The following is a 21,639-nucleotide window of genomic DNA, read 5'->3' on the forward strand; positions in this document are numbered from 1 at the left end:
TTGAGTGAAACAGCCGCTATTAAATATAAAATCTGCGTGCAGGAGGGATATGATAATGGACACGCATTTACGTGGCCTTTACATAACAAAAAAGGAAGCTTTTTTGCCACTGCCCGAAGCCCGGACCCGGGTTTGGAAGTAGAATGGGAAGAAAGAGATTATGGGAGATCAGGGCGGGAGTTAAGGAAACGCAACTGAAGCATTTTTGAATGCCTTTTTTTTTTCTGATGAAGTCAAGCAAAGCGTAAAGCACGAGCAGTCTCCTCGTGACCCCTATTTTTTGCGAAAATTCAGAGAGAAAAAATATACTTTGAAGCACAGTTTACTATTATTCGCTGCCATAGCAACTACAAGAAAAAAAAAAAAAAAGGCTGTTCACATGTCTACCAACTCCAAAATATGGTTTGCACGGCGAACGAGCCGGTGGCGCTCGCAAGCCAGTTCCGAGGAACAAAGATAAAGCCGAAATCTGAAATGCAGTTAAACCTGGATACAACGAAGTTGGCAAAAATGTGCATTTTTTCGTTACATCCAGGTTTTCGTTACAAGCAGGTTTCGAGACAACGCTCGCGTGAATGAAGCAGAAACGAAACCAATATGCTAGACATCAGTGATGCTGAACTCAGCCTTGATCGAGGATATATTTCACACTGAATTAAGTGCGTAACTTCAGCCTGCTGCTACTACACGGCCCCGTATTCACAAACGTAACTTAAAGGAGCACTGACACCAATTTTCGGCGTTAATATTACTGCGCAGTTCGCTTCCTTCACTCAACAGAATACCCTGGCTGAAATATGAGCGGCCTGCGACGCGAAGAACATAGTTTAATTGGGTCTCATTTATCGCGCCGATGGAGCAGCGCGCGGAGCGGCACTCGGCAAATGGACATCAGCGTGACATCATCCAGGGAGAGCCAAAAGAAGTGACGCGGCAGCGCTCGTCGAAAACTCGTGACGTCACTTCATGCGCGCGGCCCTACGAGCGGTGAGTGGGCGCAACACCCTCTCAAGCGGGCGCCGGTGACGTCCGCACAAAGCGGTGAGGTCAGGCAGGGAGTCTGTCATATGCGCCGTTCGGGATGAAAGTGCCAAATTCAAGATGAATTTGGCACTTTCATCGTGCCAAATTGCCAAATCCCGAAAGTGCTAAATTCGGGATGAATTTGAAACAAACGATTTTCAGGCCGTTCAATGTAATTAACTATCCCGTGCTGAAGTATTTGAAGTGCTGTTTCAGGTTCGCCAGGCCATTAAGCATCGATAAAAGCAATAAGAGAGTAACAAAATTTTCGTGTCAGTGCTCCTTTAAGTGTGCAAGCAGCAACCACCAAGCATAAAATGTGCGAGAACAATGTTTCAAGTTGAACAAAGCTAAGATGAGTCATGGGACGCTGTCAGAACTAATTAATAGCGATACTGGTAACGCAAACAACACAGAAACTGGTCCGTCGTGAAATGCTATGCAGCAGTCATTAGGCATCACATTTAGTGGTACTCAGCCACAAAGATGCTCCAACCAACTTGCTAACCAGAAACTACACTCAAGAGGAGCTCCCAGCTACTGCATTAACAAGCACCTCGTCCCAGTCCCGTTAGCATCCTATTTGTCTTTGTATACGTGGCGCAATTCAATTTCAATCATCGCCAACTAGCCCCATTCTACATCCCTTTTAAAACAAGCACATTTTGAAAGACCCAGAGTTGCCGAGAAAATTTTAACTCTTCCGGACAAGGAACAGCAGAATGTAACGTGAAAACTTGGGCGAGTTGGTGATGCATGTTGATACACGTTGGTGATGCAAGCGGAAAGTAGCTGTGCAAGCTGGACTGGACCCCTGATGGCTTCAGAAGAATGGAAGCTTGTCCATGACTGAAGGGTAACGAAATCATAAAATGCAAGTGGGCATTCCACAGGAAATATGATGCCAGTGGTGACTTGGAGCGGTGCAAGGCACTTTGGTAGCATGCGGATACTTGCAAGTGGAGGCCCGCAATTCCGAAGGCCCTGGTTTTGAATTGCATTCATACACAAGTCCACTAGGTTTCCCCTTTAATCATTAACTTTGCTTACAGGAGCTTTACCCAGCCATTTATCATCAAGGCAGACATTCTTTGTGCCGTTTTCTATGCACTGCACCCTCTGCTATTTTATGTGTCGCCCCTTTGTTACAACAACGCTGATTTATAGACGTAGCAAGTCACGTAATAGTTAATGCGCCCACATTGAAACGGTGTCTTTAAGAAACAGACACCACGAAACTTTTTAAAACATAAAAACTGCAAAGAACACGCAACAACTTTAGGTAAAAAAAAACATTTATTTAAATATACAAAATATTAAATCCTATTGCACTTCTGGTGCAATTATTAAATTACACACTTAAGTTCAAAGAGAAGTTGTAGTTCAGAGTCTTTGGTGTGACATGACTATGACACAAAAGGGGTCAAGTGGTCTGCAATTCGCAGCCGAACACATGAACATAAATGCTTATGTTATACTTAGGAATAAAGAACTTTTCACCGATGACCTTAGCTGCCATGAAAAAGAAAAAAATTGCCCTGCTGCAATGACCAGAATGCAATTATCTACAGTACAAAGTACTTGAAGTGAAGCAACACAAAGAACAAAACCACGGCGAATGCCACTTCCAGTGAAGCATTTTGGCACACTTAACAAATCGTTTTCCGCGTCCGACAAAATCAAGCCTGCCTAATGTCCACATTAAGATTCAATGCCTAATATCCAATGCCTAATGTCGACATGAAGATCCACATTAGGACAAAATCAAGCCTGCCTAATGTTCACATTAAGATTCAATGCCTAATGTCTACATGAAGATCCACACTAAGACAAAATCGAGCCTGCCTAATGTCCACATGTGGTTTTAGAAAGACTAACGACAATACCACGTAGTATCTCTACATGGGAACCTGGCAAAAATAACCTTATTTTAAAATATCTTGTGGACAACAAATAATGACAGTTGCAGCATCACCGCAAGCAATATAGCTAATGCTCGAAGCATTGGGAAAATCCTACCAGACAATTCTCGTAAGGCAGTGATAACAGAGGCAGAAAAGCAAATTAAGAAATATCTTTCACCAGGAATTTCAACATCACCTACAGCTATTGAGTGCAAAAACTCCTGCCTCAAACAAACAAACAAACAAAAAAGTATTTCGAAACACTGGCCACTGATTTTGCTTTTGGACTTCTCCACACTAATACAGACAACCCGCTTATCACTTTGCATTTGAACGTATGGCCCATGAAGCTGGAAGTTTGCTAGGCAAACTAACTTTGGCACTAGACGTCAACACTCACCCCAGGCAGATGCCGCGAGGTCAAACAGATGTCGCACGTCTGTCAATGACAATACAAACAGACAAACAAGCAAACAAACATAACGGTCCACGTCCCCGTTGAGATCTGGTTCCAGCGAAGCGTCAAAAACGGCTGCTTGTGACCCGGCACTTATAACCGCTTGTTCCCCGCAAATCACAACGCCTTTCTCCTCGGCGGCACCACCACCTTCATCCAAATGTCCCGCTGGCTCTTGCTGATCAGCGGGAAATGGGCGGCACAGGTGGCACACTGGCACCACTCGGTGGTCACCCTCGGCATGTAGTTGTCGAAGAACAGTCGCAGGTCGTAGCTGTTGGTGGACACAAACCGCAGCGAGGGCAGCGCCTTGACGAGGGACTGCAGGTCCTCAGCGGTGAGCGCGAGTGCTTTGAGCGCTTTCTCCGTGCCCAGGTACAGCCGCTCCAGGCTTTCAAGCGACGCGAGAGAGCACCACCCCACGAAGGCAGTACACAGCTGGTCCCCGTCAAGACGCAGCGTCACAAGACGCCTCGCTGCGTTGACCAGCAGCTCCAAGCTTCGGAACGAGACGCCCAGCCCCAGCCGGAGGTTTACGAGGCCTGCAAACATGCCGGCAACAAAGCTCTCGTCCTCAATGGTGCACTCTGAGAGTGACAGGCTCTGGAGCCGGGGCCAGCTGTGAGCGATGGTGTTCAGGCTGACGCCCTCGATGAATCTGAGGGAGAGGCACTCAAGCTTCAGCTCCTTCAGCGTCTGCTCCAGCAAGCCCCGAAAAGGGCACAGCCCGTCTCGAGTGATGAACGTGAGGGAGACGGCGATGAGGTTCTTGAACGAAGCGATTTTGGCTATTGTCTCCTTGTGCGATGTGGTGACCTGCGAAAAAAAAATCGGCAACCTGGTTGTAAAACGTGGATGCACTGAGAGCACTTCTTCGAGAAGTAGCAAGACAGGCCGCTGAGGATTGTGGGGAATCGCTGCCATTTTAAAATAATGCATACGATTTTTCTCGTGTACCCCGAACAAGCCACTTGATACTTGGTGTTCAACTCAGCTCTCTTGCCACATACAGAGTCAAGGTGACACCTTTTGTAACTACTACATAATCGCACGAAACAGTTTCCAACTTTCTTCCCTCGAGCTGTTTAAGAAAAAAAAAAAAAAAACCAAACCCAGTTCCACCCAGCGTCAAATCTGCTGAAACAGCAAAGCATAATGCTGTTTCCATAATGCTTTCTTGAGCATAATGTTACAGTCGTCTTAGCGGCCAAGTGTCCCATAATTTGTTTCAGGACAGTTTTCACAAAATAACCATTGCAGCTATTTTCTGCAACCATACTCCTTCCACAAATGGCCACGTATTAACAGCACAGGACATTCACAAATTCACTGACAACTAATTATCACAAGTAAGTGAAACTCGGCAGAACGGTAGATTTGTCTTGTGCCTAATTGTCATGCAATCTGTCTTCGGATGCTTTCGATAACACAAAATTTTGAGCCGTTTCCTGGAATCGCGCTCTCTAGGTAGATGGCCATGCCTCACTGCGCAACATGCAATGTGGGAAGGACAGCTTACAACGACCACGCCAGCCCTAAAGTCGACTTCAACTGTAAGCTCAAGTGCTTCGCTGGAAAGATATTTGCTGGGGTAATATAAACCCATCATGAGGGCCCTAGGACCTTTTGTATTGTTACGCTCCAGAGAGAGCCTAAAACGATACCAGCAGAAGGCTGGCCGGCGCTAGAAAAGTTCCGCTCTCAGAACAAATGTGCTGCAATGGACCATCGCAGTATTGTGAAATGCAAGAGCACTTGGTCTTTGCCACAGCTGATCGATGCCGACCATTGATACCAACTGTCATGAGCTACCATTGTCAACAGACGCCACACATGTACACAAAACACACAATACCTGTGCCGCCACATTCTTCTTTACATGTCTAAGAACGAGAAGCAAGTGGGTTGGTTGGTGCATGTTAAAAACCAGAGAAACCGCGAAATAATGGGATGCAGAGTAAAGTGTGTTTGTGTCTTCTACTCTGCACCCATTACTTTGCGCTGCTTCTCACATTGCTAACATGACAGTGTTTTACGTCCGGGTACACCAAGATCTCACTGGCATCATATCCGGAAGTGACATCATCATCACCGGAAGTGACTGGCATCACGTCACGGAAGTGACATCGCCAGAAAAAGTTCCACTGTCGCGGCTGCACCCAGATTCGAGGCATGAAATCTCTCACCACAATGGAAAGCACACAGTGCTACGCCCACCGCACTATGAACTCAAGCGCAAGTAGGCCTACAAACGCGCCTTATATCTTTCCCACTGCCTTATTCATTCAGATGGTGCTGCCGTCTAGGAGAGGCGAAGTGAATTAGTTCATCATGACGCAAATGAGTGCCGACAGTTGGCGTCTCAATGCCAGCGTTTTCGTGTATGCGGGACGCGGGTGAATTGAGGCACCCTCCACCACCTACTACTTTCGGTTTCGTTTCGTTCGCGCGGTTTTCAAGGGGCTGTGGTTTCAGTCAGATTTACACAATTTTCTGCTGCGTGCAATTCAGTGTCTAAAGTTGATGCACCTAACGGTGCCATACCAACATAATATAAATAGCAATGTGCAAGTTCACATGGATGCACAAAAAACATTTAAATGCTCCTGTGAAGGCACGTTTCCCTTTCATGTTTTACCGATTCCTATGAAAGAGACATCAACCACATTTTTACCTCATTTGTTTGGCATACTGATCATCAATAATTTCTAGTTGATTGATAACACAACTGGGCAAGAAAACAAGTGTTGCTGCATTTTTGCTGCACCTTGACACTGGCGATTACTTACTAAACAGTGAGAATAGTCATGTGACCACCTGAAAAATTCGTGAGGAGTTAAAGCGGCATCACAGTAGCACAGTGGGTCCCCCAGCCGGTAAAGTACCACAACAAAAGTTGTTACAGTAGAATTGCCTTTCTTCAGTCACACTTCGCCCAAGTGCAACCAGTTTTCCAGTTGGCCCCCCGACAGGATGGAGCACAATAGAAGCTGCACCAATAAAGACTACTCCAACTGTGTCACTAACCCCGCTGCGGCATCCTGATCTCGTGATATGCTTTCAGTGTAATAACGAGGATGGCAGTGGTAATTTCACTAGTTATGGGGACTTCGATTGCAACTTAACAGTGCTCCAAGCCTCAGTTCAGCGCTACTGGTTTAGGCTGCACAAAAGTCTTAAATGGCCGTAAAACAACACATAAATGACTGGCTGCGTACTTCTGCCCCATCGAAAAATGCCCAGTGGTTTAACAGGCAGAACGTACAACTCAATAATAAGAACGGGAGAAATTTGCAGTGAAGACTGGCAGTGCTTGACACTGCTATTTATACACGTTGGGTATCCTTTGTGGGCAACTTTCTCCAAGCAAGAAAAACAAAGCATGCCCGTTTCATTTCGTCAATACTGTCGTCTGTACGACTGCCATGTTTTAGTCGTAATTTCTGTCAACCTACCAATTGTCACTGTAATGCGTCTGCTCTGATTATGTTTGGGCGCCATGCAAATGCCGATCCCACACCACGCCACCCACCACTACAGAAAGGTAATAGACGCGCAAAAGAAAATTTGCACATGAAGGGAGGAGTTGAAGATCGTAACGCCCAAGAATAGAATTTTGGTTAGGGAGAGGAGCAGATAAGGCCACTTATACCTGTGCTACAAGGTCGTTTCGAAGGCCTTCGGAAGGCCGTTGAACCGATTGTCTATCGAGTCTCCCATTGTTAATACACAGGGAGCAGTTGTGGTGGAAAATCCAGTTTTCAATTGAAAGTTACCGTGTAGCACAGGCATTACTCTGCCTACAACACAAAGACTACTGACGATAATTTTTATGTAACAAGCAATGCATTAACCTTAAGCGGCAGCAATATCTTCTTCCACAATGACCACAGCCATTTTGCAATGCCCCTCCAGGCATAAAATGATACATAAGGTCCCCACCACACTTTGATGCTTACATCGCCTAGATTTTCGTTCTCTCCTTATTCCATCCTTTTTCTAAAGTTTTAATGCAAGAGCATAGGATGGCTCCGCAACAGAAAAAAAGTAGTCCTGAAATATGAGCTCCTATTTCCTCAACTGTTGCGAACCACTCCATAGTGCTTGCACAAAAAAGGAGATGTGGAGAAGGTGTACGCAAGCTACCGTAAAGTTCTGAAAGAACTTCCACCCAGAGTACAGAGATATCAAGTTAAGAATACGGGGCAGGCGAACTTTCGGGTCAGCTGCGAAAAACTACAAAAAATGGCCACTCCGCCAATCACAAAACCGCGGAGATGTTAAGAAAAAATACCAGATGGGTGAAGTTCCAGGTAAAGTCCAGAAAGGACAAATAAGTGACTGCATGAATGAATAGATGATTCGCGTTTATTTTGTCTTCTCATCAGCACTAAAGCCATCACTTTTAGGGGGTGGGCATTATTTGGGATCTTTTAGTAAATTCAATATTTTCCCCCTAATGGGTGATGTTTCGGGGGGGGGGGGGGGGGGCATATGTGAAATTGCCCCGTGGCTCTATTACAGTGACAAAGGTTAAACGTGTGTCTTTCCAAATTATACCACTATCGAGCCATTATCTTATCTCCACTATCCATATTCTTTGATTTTGCGTGTTTTGGTTCATATTTTCAAGTCCCCATTTCATTTGTCCATGACCGTACATCAAATCTCGATTTCCCGAGGCAAGTTTTTATTTAATTTCATTCTAACAATGTCCCCAGATTTTAAAAAATTGACCCATAAGGACAACTTCGCGGCGACATGGACAGCCGAGGGGAAAGCATGCCAGTGCAAGTGACTTTGGTAACCCACGCAGCCGGGCGCATGGAATTCCTACGCAGGCAGGAGAAAGCAGCAACAGAGGAGGGCGGTGCCGCCTGTTCCCTTTACTCCTTGTCATTTGCAATAAGCTCAACTGGTCCCCACGAGCCTGTTTTCGTTGCTTAGCGCCCATAGCTTGCACTATTGCTGTCTCTTCGCTGGGGCCAAATTCTGTGAAGCAGAGGCCGACATTTCAAAGCAGCCCGGTATTAACATAAAAAATGCGTGTTTTACTTCATTCAGGTTTCGTGTGATCTAGCCAGACACTAAATAAAATACAGGGCACTGCTCCTTTTATTCAGTAAAACGACGACTCGAGGTGGCACACACATCGTTGCACTGCTCCGAGCCATCCTTTTTCACAACAGCAACAGCAGCAGCACTGTATGTTTTCTTTAGTCTCCCGCTTAAAAAGGTATCTCTGCAGTGAGTGTAACTGAGCTTCAAAAATTTTGAAGCGAAAGCTTTCTTATTGAGACTGATGGTGTCCTGTCAAAAGACTTATGCAAAATACCGATCAACCGCTCGCACCCATGCAACCCCCCCCCCCCTTCGAGTTTTCGTGTACTACGAAATGAGCACCCCCTCCCCCCTCCCCCAACCACTTTCTGACCACCCAAACTACCGAAACCGCAACCGCCCAGGAACGCTTCTGGCTGCGTCTAATCCAAAATCCAATCCAAGAACGCATGACACGCTATAATCTCACCCGTAAATTACACGCGGACACTTGCATTTTTGTTATTGTTGTCTGACAGTGCCAAATCCGCTAGTGACATGCATTCCTGTACAATTAAGAAGAAAACTGAAGTCGTGGAACGGCATCACCCACACCGGAAAAATTACTCCCAACTCCCCTCGCGACAACCCCTGTGTAGATGCGACGCATAGGGGGTTCCGTTGTTGTTTCCGTTAGGTTGATTCTCCCATCGCGTGAAACGTGCCGTGAACCCCCTGCCGCGGCTATGACGCAACGTGGCGCGGCTATGACACAACACAATCCAACACAATCCACTTTAATCCAATCCAATCCAAGCCAATCCAATCCAATGACCCTCGCGAGAGAGTGTTCGCTATCGGAGAGGAGAGGGGGTGAGCGGCGAAGAGCGCAGCTCGCGCGGCGAGGAGAATGGGGGAGGGGTGTGGATGGACGACAACAGCAACGCCGTATGGAGGGACAAGGCGAGTGAATGAGATGCAATCGCATCTAAAAAACATGCACGTGACATCTCACCACTTCGGTTAAGATCGAAAGAGGATATGCGAGTGGGACAAAAAGTGCGAGAGTTTGCTGCAGCAGAACTGGCACAGCCAGACTTCAGTAAAAGATAAGCAACGGAGCACCGGTGTACAGAAGAAGTGGATGACGCTCTTTTTGAATTTCTTGAATGAGCAAGGAGCACAGGGCGGGCTGTGAGTACGTACCGTAATTACCCGATTCTAACGCGCACTTTTTTCCCGGAAAAACAGGCCGAAAAATCGCATGCGCGCTAGAATCGGATACGAAACCGAAACTACAGAAACAGCTGAAATTTCGTCCCACTCATCGCCATCGCCATCTCAAGATGGCGCCAAAGCTTTTAGCAGCAATTTTTCGGATCTAGGCACCTAGAGTTTTCTATCAGCGTTCACACAAATCGTCCAATTATTCCACTTGCGCGCTTGATAACAGCAATGGGAGCAGCGGCAACGAAGGCGCGCCGCTTCCACGGCTTACTAGCGGCTTCCACGCGTTCACAACGAGCGGTTCGCTGAAGCGTGCGCCTCTGGAGAAGCTCGTGGGATGGGCGTGCGAGGCGTGGGCCACGATCCCATCGACCATGGTTGAACATTCATTCAGAAGTGTGGCATCACGAACGCGCTTGATGGCACCGAGGACGAGATGTCGCGGTCAGCGGAAGGCTACAAGGAGCTCTCGGAGAGCGACGAGGAGTGAGATGCGTGAGATACTTCGGGAAATAAATCGCCCGTTTCTCTCGCATTCATTTTTCTTTCTCACAAAGTTCCGTGCGCGTTACAATCGGAGGTTCAAGTTTTTTCGGTTTTTTGCCTGGAAAATCAGGTGCGCGTTAGAATCGGGTAATTACAGTACTTACCCGATTCTAACGCGCACTTTTTTTTCCGGAAAAATAGGTAGAAAAATCGCATGCGCGTTAGAATCGGATACGAAACCGAAACTGCCGTAACAGCAGAAATTTCCACCCACCCATCGCCATCGCCATCTCAAGATGGCGCCAGAGCTTTTAGCAACGATTCTTCGGACGCAGCAAGCCTAGGCGCCTAGGCTTTTCTATCGGCGTTCACACAAACCGTCTAATCGTTCCACTTGTGCGCTTGGTAACAGCAATGGCAGCAGCGGCTCTCACGCGTTGAAAACGAGCGGTCGGCTGAAGCGTGCGCCTCTGGAGAAGCTTGCTGGATGGGTGTGCGAGGCATGGGCCACGATCCCATCGACCAAGGTTGAACGTTCGTTCAGAAGTGTGGCATCGCGAACGCGCTTGACGGCACCGAGGACGAGATGTTGTGGTCAGCGGAGAGCGACGAAGAGTGAGATTACTTCGGGAAATAAATCGCCCGTGTCTCTCGCATTCATTTTTCTTGCTCACAAAGTGTCGTGCGCGTTACAACCGGAGGTGCAAGTTTTTTCTCTTTTTTTTTGCCAGGAAAATTGGGTGCGCGTTAGAATAGGGCAATTATGGTAACAGGCTTCTGTCTGAGGAAGCTGTTAAAATAGCGCACAGGTTGCAGCTGGGCAATTTTCTTACGTCGAGCCAGTGGGAAGGGGGTCACCATTTTTGTGTCGCCATATGGAATTTCGGGGACATTCCAAAAAAGGCTTACTCCCCAAAATCTCCTGAACTATCCCCATGTCAAGGGAGGGCGCTTGCTCCGTATGTTGCAGTAATGCATTTCCCCAAAGACCAATTGGTTGACCGAAAAGTTATGATAATATCCTTGGACATACAGCGCGTGCGTGAAAGAACCAGGGGCCGAATTCTCTAAAACGACGGGGCGTCGCTTTGAAACGACGGGGTGATTTGATTGATTGATTGATTGTAGGGTTTAATGCGCCGACGCAACGCAGGCGATGAGGCGCGCCGTAGTGGAGGGCTCCGGATTAATTTTGACCACCTGGGGATCTTTAACGTGTGCCAAAATGTCGCACACATGGGCGTTTTTGCTTTTCGCGAGCACGCATCTCTAAACTCAATAACCACATCCAAGAGTACTCCGATCAGCTGCGTAAGGAGCAATGGATGGAGATTTGCGAAAGCCTACAGGGCACACTCAGCATGAGTAGAACTTGGCGCATTTTAAGAGCGCTCATCGAACCAGACGCCACGAAGACTATGACCCAGCACAAGCTACAAAGCCTAATAAATAAATATGAGGACCCTACTAGACTATTAGAGGATATCAAAAGTCAATACATAGCTCCAAGATTCCAACCGCACTACTTTGACTACACAGGACCGGACAATGAGGAACTTGACACTGAATTTACTATGGCGGAATTGCGGGCAGCGTTACGTCAATGCAAGGGCAATAAGGCTCCTGGCCCGGATACAATTACTACTGTTCACCTCCGAAACCTTGCAGATGAAGACTTGGAGACCCTACTAGTCGAAATCAATAAAATCTGGAAGGGACATGCCCTATACTCAGAATGGAAACTAGGGCACATGATTTTTATCCCCAAGCCCGGAAAGCCCATCCAGTTCACCAACCTTCGACCCATTACTCTCACGTCTAACGTGGGAAAAGTAATGGAACGCATGGTCCTCAAACGGCTCCAACACTACCTCGAGTGTAATAACATCTTACCGCACAACATGATCGGATTCCGTAGCAAACTTTCAACTCAAGACACTCTGCTCCGAATATACGAGGATGTCCATAAGGACCCTAGCCTAGCCCAACTTAAAGCAATTCTTGCCATCGACCTCAAAAAAGCATTCGATAATGTTCATCACGACGCCATGCTTGAAGAATTAAAACATACAGGTTGTGGCCACCACCTATACCGGTATGTCGCAGATTTTCTGCGTGGAAGACAACTTACCATTGGTGTCGGCGAGTACAGATCAGGTCCTATTTCTCATCCCCAGAGAGGTATTCCTCAAGGATCTGTCCTGTCGCCAACACTCTTCAACTTGGCAATGCTAAAAATTCATAGAGCCCTCGCCGCAATTCCCGATATTAAATATTCTTTGTACGCCGACGATATCACAATCTGGACCAATTCAGGCAACGCGGGACAAATTCAGGACAACCTTCAAAACGCACTACATGCGGTAGAGGACTCCGCGAAGAGGATCGGACTTGAATGCTCCGCCGAAAAGACAGAACTTCTCCTCGTACACAACCCGCGGTGGAAGCCGCCCACTGTGCGGCTCACACATCAAGGCAAACCAATCGAACCGCAATCCAGCATCAAAATCCTTGGACTTCATATACAGGCAGACGGAGGTGGACACAAAGCAGTCAACCACATACTCAAGCAAGGGGAGCAAACCCTCCACATGATGAGAAGGGTCGCTAACAAAAACCGGGGCTTGAAGGAAGTAGACCTTCTCAAACTACGGGACGCACTCATCACCAGTAGAATTCGATACCAAATACCCTATGTTAATCTCACAAAAACTCTTGAAAATAGACTTGATACGCTAATCAGGAAAGCCACGAAGTTAGCATTAGGCCTTCCCATCAACACTAAAAATGAAAGCCTGGATGCTACGGGAACAGTTTACAAGGTTGAAGAAGTCATCGCAGTGCACAGATATAATCAGTTACGCCGACTCGAATCCACCCAAGCAGGCCGCCTCATCATGACTGAATTGGGATATAACCCAAACCGGAGGAACCGATGCGATGCAATCCCTACTCCGCAAAACGTTCTGCAGCACCTACACGTAGCCCCAATCCCACGGCATATGGATGTAGAAAAAAACCCCACCCGCAGAAAAATTCGAGCCAGCTACTTTTGCAAAAAGATCGCAAGAGATCCGAACAATACTCATGTCTTCACCGACGCGGCCAAGAGAGGCAACATGTGTGCGATTGCCTACGTGACCACGAAAGGAGAAACGAACACTGATCTCCGCAACTGCCACACAGTGGAGGAGGCGGAAATTCTCGCCATAGCCCTTGCAGCAGCTCACCAATCCGAACCTAGTAGAATCACCAATATTTACACCGATTCGAAAAAAGCATGCATTCTTTTGGGCCAAAACACTAGCCATCCAAATGCGGTACCCCTTTTTTCTGCCGTCAAAGGACCAGTTAGGGTGTACTGGATCCCTGGGCACACTGGCATGTCGTGGAATGAAGGAGCTGACCTGCTCGCCCGCGAAACCCTTCTCCGGGCTCCCGACATCAGTGACCAAGTCCAGAACCCTAGTCCTCCTACCCTCACACTAAAGACCTACCTACCCGATAAGAGACGCCTGCCGTCACCTCATCCCAGACTGACCCGGCAGGAACAGGTTACCCTTCGTCAAGCCCAGACAAACACGCTTCTCACACCAGCTCTACTTCACCTGTACAGGAACCAAACCCACACACCCCTCCCAAACTGTGCACGCTGTAAGGTACCGCAGGATCAAACCCACATCCTGTGGGTCTGCCCAGACACCAAGCCAATTAGGGCACATCACACTAGAGAGTGGCTGACTACTGCAACCAAGTTGGAGGAGCAGAGGAGCCTGGCGGACTTCATCTTGAAGACCACCAGAAGCTGCCTGGAACGAGGCGGCTCTTAGCCTCCCCGCCACCCCCGTTTCCCCTTCCCTTTTGAAAGGAAATAAAGTATTATATCTCTCTCTCTCTCTCTCCATCAAAAAAGTGGCCGCCGCGGCCGGGAATCGAACCCGCGACCTCGTGCTCAGCAGCGCAACGCCTTAGCCACTGAGCCACCGCGGCGGGTTGAAACGACGGGGTAGCGCCATGCAAATGCATGTGTTCTGGGGTTGGGGCCGTCGCTTTGAGGAAGGTGTGCACCAAGTGGGGGCCGCAGAAAAGCACTGTGGCAAGGGCGCGAAGTGACAAGTGAAACGATGGGGGGCAGTGGGCGTCGCTTCGCGCCCTTGCCACAGTGCTTTTCTGCGGCCCCCACTTGGTGCACACCTTCCTCAAAGCGACGGCCTCAAAGCTCAAAGCTTCCTCAAAGCTACCCCGTCGTTTCAAAGCGACGCCCCGTCGTTTTAGAGAATTCGGCCCCTGGCTTACAATGTGTCAAAACGGTTTACTTGAACATGCTGAAAAAGAAACGCTTCCCGTACATGCATTAATCACGAAGAAGGATTACACTAGAATACCTTTACCTCATAAGCCATGTATCGGAATACACTTAGGTCTTTCGTAGACGCATTTGCTTAATGCGTGAAAAATCGTCGCATTGGTTCGCTCTCTGTTTGTGATTTGGGTTTTTGAAGGTTCAATGATCAACTGGGTGCACTTTTAGCTTTCACACTTTTCTCAACTTTCTTTAAAAAGGGATGGCAAAATTTTTGCCGCTCGAGTGTAAATGATTAAAAAGTATTTGTGAGTGAGCAAGAGTGAGCCACTGCCACATTTGTAAGAACGCATGCGGGCTCCTTTTCAGCATCATGTTATGGCCTGTCCACAGTGCACCATGAAACCTCACCTTCACGCTCACTAGAGTACTTTGGGCAAGCGCTAAGCAAATGTTCGATAGTCTCAGGACACCCGCACAGAAGGCAGTCTGGGCTGTCCTCTCGTCCGATTGTGTGAAGACACTTCCGAGTCAATGCTACTCCAAGACGCAGCCTGTGTAGCAATGTCTCTTGACTTCGGCGAAGACGAGGAGCATGACTGAGCCAGAACTTGCACTCTGGTCATCTGATTTAGCGCCGCGTTGTATGTGAGACGTTTATTGGTTTTACTGCTTGTAAATAGTTAATTTGTCGCTTTCATTGTCATTTCCCATACCTCCCATATTCATTCCTTTCTCTTTCTGTCCCCCAACACCCTCCCCCCAGAGGGAAGTAGCAGGCCTCAGGCCGACCTCTTCTCCTTTTCAATAAACATTCTCTCTCTCTCTCTCTCTCTCTCTCTCTCTCTCTCTCTCTCTCTCTCTCTCTCTCTCTCTCTCTCTCTCTCTCTCTCTCTCTCTCTCACACACACACACATCTTCACGTGCAAATGTTGCAAGCATGCCGTAATGACAGACCTGCCGGCTTTTAGACATTAAGTCATTAGACTTTGTACAGGCATTAAAGGGTAGCCAAATCAATGAATCTGCAAAGTTTTTTAAAGGCAAGCCTGCACATACAGTGCAGACCATTTATAATGCAACGGGGCTCGATATTACGTGGCTTTTCGTGACAATCGGTTTGCTTCCTATTGAGCTCAATGCATAAGCATAGCGGTTAAAACGCCGTCGCCCGAGGCAAAATACCGTTTATGGTGCGGTTTTTCGGTGGGTCTCCCGAGCAAGTGGCGCAACTGGGGTACCGTTTTTCTGTTGAAAAAAAAAAAAAAAAAAAAGAAAACGAAAGAAGGAAGCAGTCGATGCAGGGTGCCGTGCTCCCTGCTCTCCTCTAACTTAATCACACAAAAGAAAAAAAAAGCAGGCACCCTTCAGTTCGCGTGTTTTGTTTGCACTGGCATGATACCCACAACTGCCCTAGCTCTTGGCCCACCTCTTTTAAGATAGTGAGCCCCCAGGTGCGCCATAAGTGGCTTCTATTAGAACCTTGTGCGGGTAAGCAACCACCTTTTTTGAACAAGTGGAAATATGGAGCCACCACACCCCCTATCGCAAATGCAAGGTAGGGTGAAAAAAAAGAATCGCACTTGCATTCTTATCCCATTGTCTCGCAGGCATAGGCAGGTCTTTTTCTTTTCCTGTGGCCACCATTCTTCTAGAAGTTAAGAAATGCAGACACACTCCCTCAAAACATAAGCACTAACTGTACAGGAGTGTAGGACGTGGGGAAGAAAAGACCAAATAAAAGACCCTGCTTTGTATTTAAAGGCTAACTGCATTCAAAATTTCAACCTCTTAAAAACGTCACTGCCGCATGGTCTGCCTAAAAAGAATGCAAGATACAAAATACGGCCGCTCAAATGTGCGTATCCGCGGCACAAACGACCATCAAAAATCGGAGATTTTCAAACCGAAAATTGTAAAGTGTGCGGCCATTTCGGCCAAGCTGAACTGACGCTTCCAGCCGGCCCGCTCGGCGGGTGAGTGAACGTCCGCACGCAGCCCACAGGCCTGAGCAAACCGGCGCACAAGCTTCACCCTCGCCGCGGCCCTATACTCGGGGACAACTTTCTGTGGCAATGGAGCGAAAGCTACGGAGGGAGGGGGAGGGGGAAGCCAACTGCTCTGTGTTACTGCGCGAAGTAGTTCCCAAAAAACTGGTTTCGGTTTCAGTTTCGGCGTGACCGATATGCATTTGATACAGTTCGTTTCTTCGCATAAACTCCGTAGTTGAGTGCGCTGAACCACGATCACCGAGCATACAGGCATATTGGCGTCTCCTTCCACACACTTCATTTGTTTGTAAACACAGGCCAACGCTTTGACTGGACACGGCCTGAGCGGCCGTGAACTGGAGTACTCAGACCGACTGTGGACTCCGTATCGTTAAGAAAAGAAGTGAATTTTGTAAGCGCTGCAGTTGTGACGGAATGCACCGCGGTCTGTAAACTCTTCTATTGGGTGGCACCACCGGCATGTGCGGCGTACTTACATAGCGTGGTCACGGTATACCGAAAGACCAGCACGCACACATGTTGACGCTCACGCTCGCTTACGCCGGGAAACTGGCTAACCGAACGGATTGCGAAAACAGCGGAGAGTCCCGGTTGCATCAGTCTCACTTGGGCTCACACTTTGCAAAACCACTCGCTTCGTTTGTTTAGACAGCGAAGCTTTACAAATCCTATGCCGAGAATGAAGTGGCGAGCTGCCGAAAGCCGTCGAGGCCGTCGACAAGAACGCCATGTTTTTTTGTTTTTTTTTCGGGAGGGAACCAGTGCGACGCCAGCGGCGACAGCCGCAACCAAAAATATCTGGAAATGTAAAACAAATGTTCTCTGTTTCATATATTCTGGCTAGCAATTTAGTAGGATTATCACTGCAAGTCTAAAACATAAGAACTAAATATTCTTGAATTGCTGAGGTTACCGCCAGCCAATTATTTTTGTTGAACTACTTCCAGGTGCACAGTGAAAAGGCATGGTCCGGCTCCGTAGCCTTGACTGCATTGCCACAGAAAGTTGTCCCCGAATATAGTAGAAGCACGCCCAGCAGAGCTCAACCGGCTCCCCTAACTGGCTGTAGAAAAAAGCGCGGGGCCAGCCGCAAGGTCACTTCCGCTTCATGGCTGTTTGCGCAATCTGCTGGCAAGTGCAGCTTCGCCTGCAACGGAGCCTGTTTTTAATACTTCCAACTGATTAACAACGCATTTCATGGGGCTACCAGTTATGTCCCAGTTGGTTTGGTGGTACGTACCCACTCGCGTTTTGTGAAACCACGCAGCAGCTTGTAAACCCTGCAGTAGTGTCTGCAGTGGGAAAAAAAAAGAAAGAAATAAAGACCGCAGCGCTATTTTTAAATGGCCTTTGTTTGAGTGATGGTAAACAAAACAGAACTGAAAGGTAGATTACAATGCGGTTGGATTTGCGCATGTTTTGCTTATAGTCCTGTACCACATATATAGTGCGGATTCTTGCGGCCCCTGCGACATGCATTACAAGCGGTCTACACTGTATAATTTGCTGAAAAGTGGAAGAATCTTTTTTGTTCTTGGCTCACTTCTCCGTGTATGTAGCTAGCTGGTAAAATTTACCCTCCTTTCCTAGAGAAAGTTGATGGAAGCGCGAAGGCTTTCTCACATCAGAAGAGCATCAAAACCTTCGCTGAAAGTGGATCCAATCAATCATCACACCTCCCAAGACCGAAATCACTGCATACGACGAGCAAACCTAGGAAATCAAACACAGGCGACGCAGGCAACCACATTTACAATCGATATAAGTGTCTACCAAATATGTGGTAATTACGAGATTAAGCTATACTATAGTGCTCCTCCTTCATGATCGATGAATGTATTGTCTTATCTAGAGGCATTCCTTTTTCGCAACTTTCAAGTAACCAGTTTGACACAATAGAAGCCCGACTTCACGCACCCGCTGCAAGCTAAGAGATCTTATCAGAGCTTTTTGGTCAACCAACCAGACTATGGGGATTGATTGATTGATTGTAGGGTTGAACGCGCCGACGCAACGCAGGCGATGAGGCGCGCCGTAGTGGAGGGCTCCGGATTAATTTTGACCACCTGGGGATCTTTAACGTGCGCCGAGATCTCGTACACACGGGAGCCTTTGCTGCTCGCCTCCGTCAGAAAAGCGGCCACCACGGCCGGGAATCGAACCCGCGACCTCGTGCTCAGCAGCGCAACGCCTTAGCCACTGAGCCATCACAGCGGGTACCAGTCTATGGGGAAATGCATTAGTTTCTTGACGGGACATCATGGGCCCCACTAAGGAAGCTTTTGCTTTAAAAACTGAGCTCTTTGTTCTACAAGCCATATCTTGCTCTCCGCCGCGAAAGTTTATTGTGCAAGTTTGAATATAGGTCGAAATTTTCTACCAAAAAATTTGCCGAAAAGTCACCCCTCGACCTATATGCCGGTACTTGGCTTAATATTAGTTGTCATCTGGCAACCAGGCAGTCCATCGGGCCCATCCAAACTGCAAAGGCACCATCGCCACCGACATCAATTAAACGCACTGCCAGCTTTCTTTTGTTTCTTCTCTCGCTGTCAGTGGGCGTGTGCGTGCTATTTTCTTTTTGCTCAAGATAAGTTCAGGCACTTGGCGCCAGTTCTCCACAGCATTTAAAAAAAAATTGTTATAAGCATGCCCAAGCCAACCGAGCAGCACTTCGGCATCACCGAAAAGAGTGCACACTCCTAGTGCAAGCTGAAGGGGCCGCTCCCAATATTCAACCGCTTGAAAGACCTTCTTTTGTGAATGTCAAGGATAAGGTTGTGACATTGGCCCGTGAGCATTGCGCGATGTCTTCATGAATGCTGGTCGGCAACAACCCCAAGACACTTGCTGGCCGCCTGCAAAACAGTCTTTTGCGACGGTCTGCAGATGGGTGTTACATGCTTCCTGATGACATGGTTTTGTGGGTGTTTAAAAAGTGCTCCACAAGCAATGCTCGGGAATGCACTGAGCACAGCTTGCTTTGTGGGAGACAACCAGACAGAAGCAGCCGTCTGACAAGATTTCAGACAGCTCTAATGAGTAACCTTATGCAAAATAAGTGCTCGCAGCTTCAATGAAATGATGTTGTGCACGTCATTTTCTATCCAATTTCGCAACAGCAAGGTAAGGGTGGACACTGCTCTTAACTCTTTCGGGACCGCTCCATAGGCGATCGATCACATATGATCGATGGTTTCGCGAGCCTGCAGAATACAAATTTTCGCTCGATGGAACACCTAGCGACATCTAGGAGATAGTTTGAAACCTGGAGTTTTCTGTTCTGTGAAGCTCCTTTTTTTATTGCCAGGTGGCAACGCATCAGATATTTTATTCTGACGGGCAGTGGTTTCGAATGTAAACAAACATGGCGTCATACTCGCGCAAGCGCGATAAGAAATCCGCCTCGTCTCGTGTCGCATATCTCTGCCTTCTACTGTTGATTTTAACGATGAGAGTGGCAGTGAAGAGTCGGAATGCGGCTTTAGAGATCGGATTTCAGCTCGAGTGAGGTTTCGGGTGTCAATCAGCCTGGAACATCAAATCGCGCTCAAAGGTGGGTGTTCGTTTTAGTTTCAATTGGCTCTAGAGTAGGTTTGTGCGCTCGAAATATATTCTGGCTGGTTTATATTTGTTCGCTACGGTGTTAACTACCTATGGTAGTGATCTCCTGCCACCAGCGCAGAAACAGGTCAAGTTTTCGCCGAGACGAGAGCCAGGCGTGTACCGGGGCGACGACGTAGCCAAGGCCTTAGTGCCAAAGAGATCACACACAAAACAAAAAACGAGTTACACCTAGCCGCATCAAACTTTCGCGATAAAGAAACAAAGCATTGTGCTGGATTTTGTATATCCTGAAATAATTTTATTCTTTATTAATGTTTTTATATTTGCGCTTTTTTCTATCTTTTTCTTTAGTTTTTTTACGAAGTTCTTACTTTCAGATTTTTTCATGGTTCTGTCGTCAGTGTTGAAGGAAAACTTGGTATTCTATGTCAAAGAACATATAATTAGCTGCATTTTGGTGTATGCTAAGGCAGAATGGTGCCTTTGCTTTATGTAATAAAAAATTTGTACCGAGACCTCCCTTTTTCATCACTTTTTGCGGCGGTCCCAAAAGAGTTAAAACCGCTCCCTTTAATTGTCAAGTAAACTCTGTGAAACTTGTCACTCTTGGTGCTTTTTTTTCCACTGATGATTTCAAACATGCATTATTTTCTGAGTCGGTCTATTAGTTACCAATGTAATTAGAGATAATAACTCATTTTTGGAGGAACAATAGACAAAACAGTGGTAGTCATAAAACTGTAATCTTTATATGTCCCTATACTATGAACCCTGGTGAGTGCAATAAGAGAATCGTTCCTTTTTTTGATGAACCACTTGGAACTAATTTTACAGCTCATTAAACCTTTGTGGCACCAGTGGCAAGGAACCATTTCAAATGCCCATTTCAAACACCAGATTTTAATGAGCTATAAAATTACTTCCAAGCAGTGCATCAAAAAAACAACTCTCTCGTTTGCACTCAGCAGGGTTCACACGATTGGAAAATGTAAAGATTACAGTGCTATGACTAACACTGTTTTGCCTATTGTCCATCCAAAAATAGCTAATTATCTCTAATTACCTGGGGAACTAACTGACTGACTCCAAAAATAATGGCATATTTGAAATCAGTGGAAAAGAAGCAGCAAGACTAGCAAGTTGCAGAGAGTTTACTGGACGATTGAAAGAGATTGTTTTAAGAGCCACGTCCCCCCCTTATACGGTAGAAGCGAGCGCATGCCCGTCCCGTTCCTCACCTCGAGATGACTGAGGTATGGGAAGAGCTTGGCCGCCTGGTCCATATGGCCCGGCGTGATGTTCCAGTGGGCCATTGCACTGCCGTCCAGGCGCTCCACAGTGCAGCCCAGCGCTACGCGCCGCGAGACCGGCAGCGAGCGCGCTGTGGCGAGCACCGCGCTCACCCGTGGATCGGCCGCCGGGCTTGCGAAGTCGTGCAGCGATGTTTGCAGGTTGTAAAGCTGCAAAAAGGTGCGGCCGCCACAGGCTCAGTGGTGCTCAGATTCTCTTACTTTCAAGCCACAGTGAAGCCACATCTTCTGCTTCCAGTGACAAGCCTTGTTCGCCTGAATAAGACGCGACAAAAGCTTATGAAGGCACGTTTTGTAAGAAGCTGAAGTA

The 21,639-nt window shown here is 47.4% G+C and overlaps 1 protein-coding gene across 4 annotated transcripts in view; it reads right to left on the reverse strand.

The window, feature by feature from the left end:
* Positions 1 to 2,300: 2,300 nt before the first annotated feature.
* Positions 2,301 to 21,639, reverse strand: part of LOC144141265 (uncharacterized) — a 70,613-nt gene continuing 51,274 nt past the window's right edge. For 3 of the 4 annotated variants that reach the window (XM_077672838.1, XM_077672836.1, XM_077672837.1), the window contains exons 4-5: positions 21,258 to 21,479; positions 2,301 to 4,200 (exon numbers count right to left, since the gene is read on the reverse strand). In XM_077672838.1, coding sequence (XP_077528964.1) covers positions 3,502 to 4,200; positions 21,258 to 21,479 — 921 coding nt within the window. In that variant the 3' untranslated portion in view covers positions 2,301 to 3,501. The remainder of the gene's footprint in view (positions 4,201 to 21,257; positions 21,480 to 21,639) is intronic. The other variant, XR_013316504.1, reaches the window with a different exon arrangement.

Source organism: Haemaphysalis longicornis, unplaced genomic scaffold (assembly GCF_048455015.1).
Source record: "Haemaphysalis longicornis isolate Haplotype H1 unplaced genomic scaffold, Haemaphysalis longicornis Haplotype H1 scaffold_6, whole genome shotgun sequence".
Lineage (NCBI taxonomy): Eukaryota > Metazoa > Arthropoda > Arachnida > Ixodida > Ixodidae > Haemaphysalis > Haemaphysalis longicornis.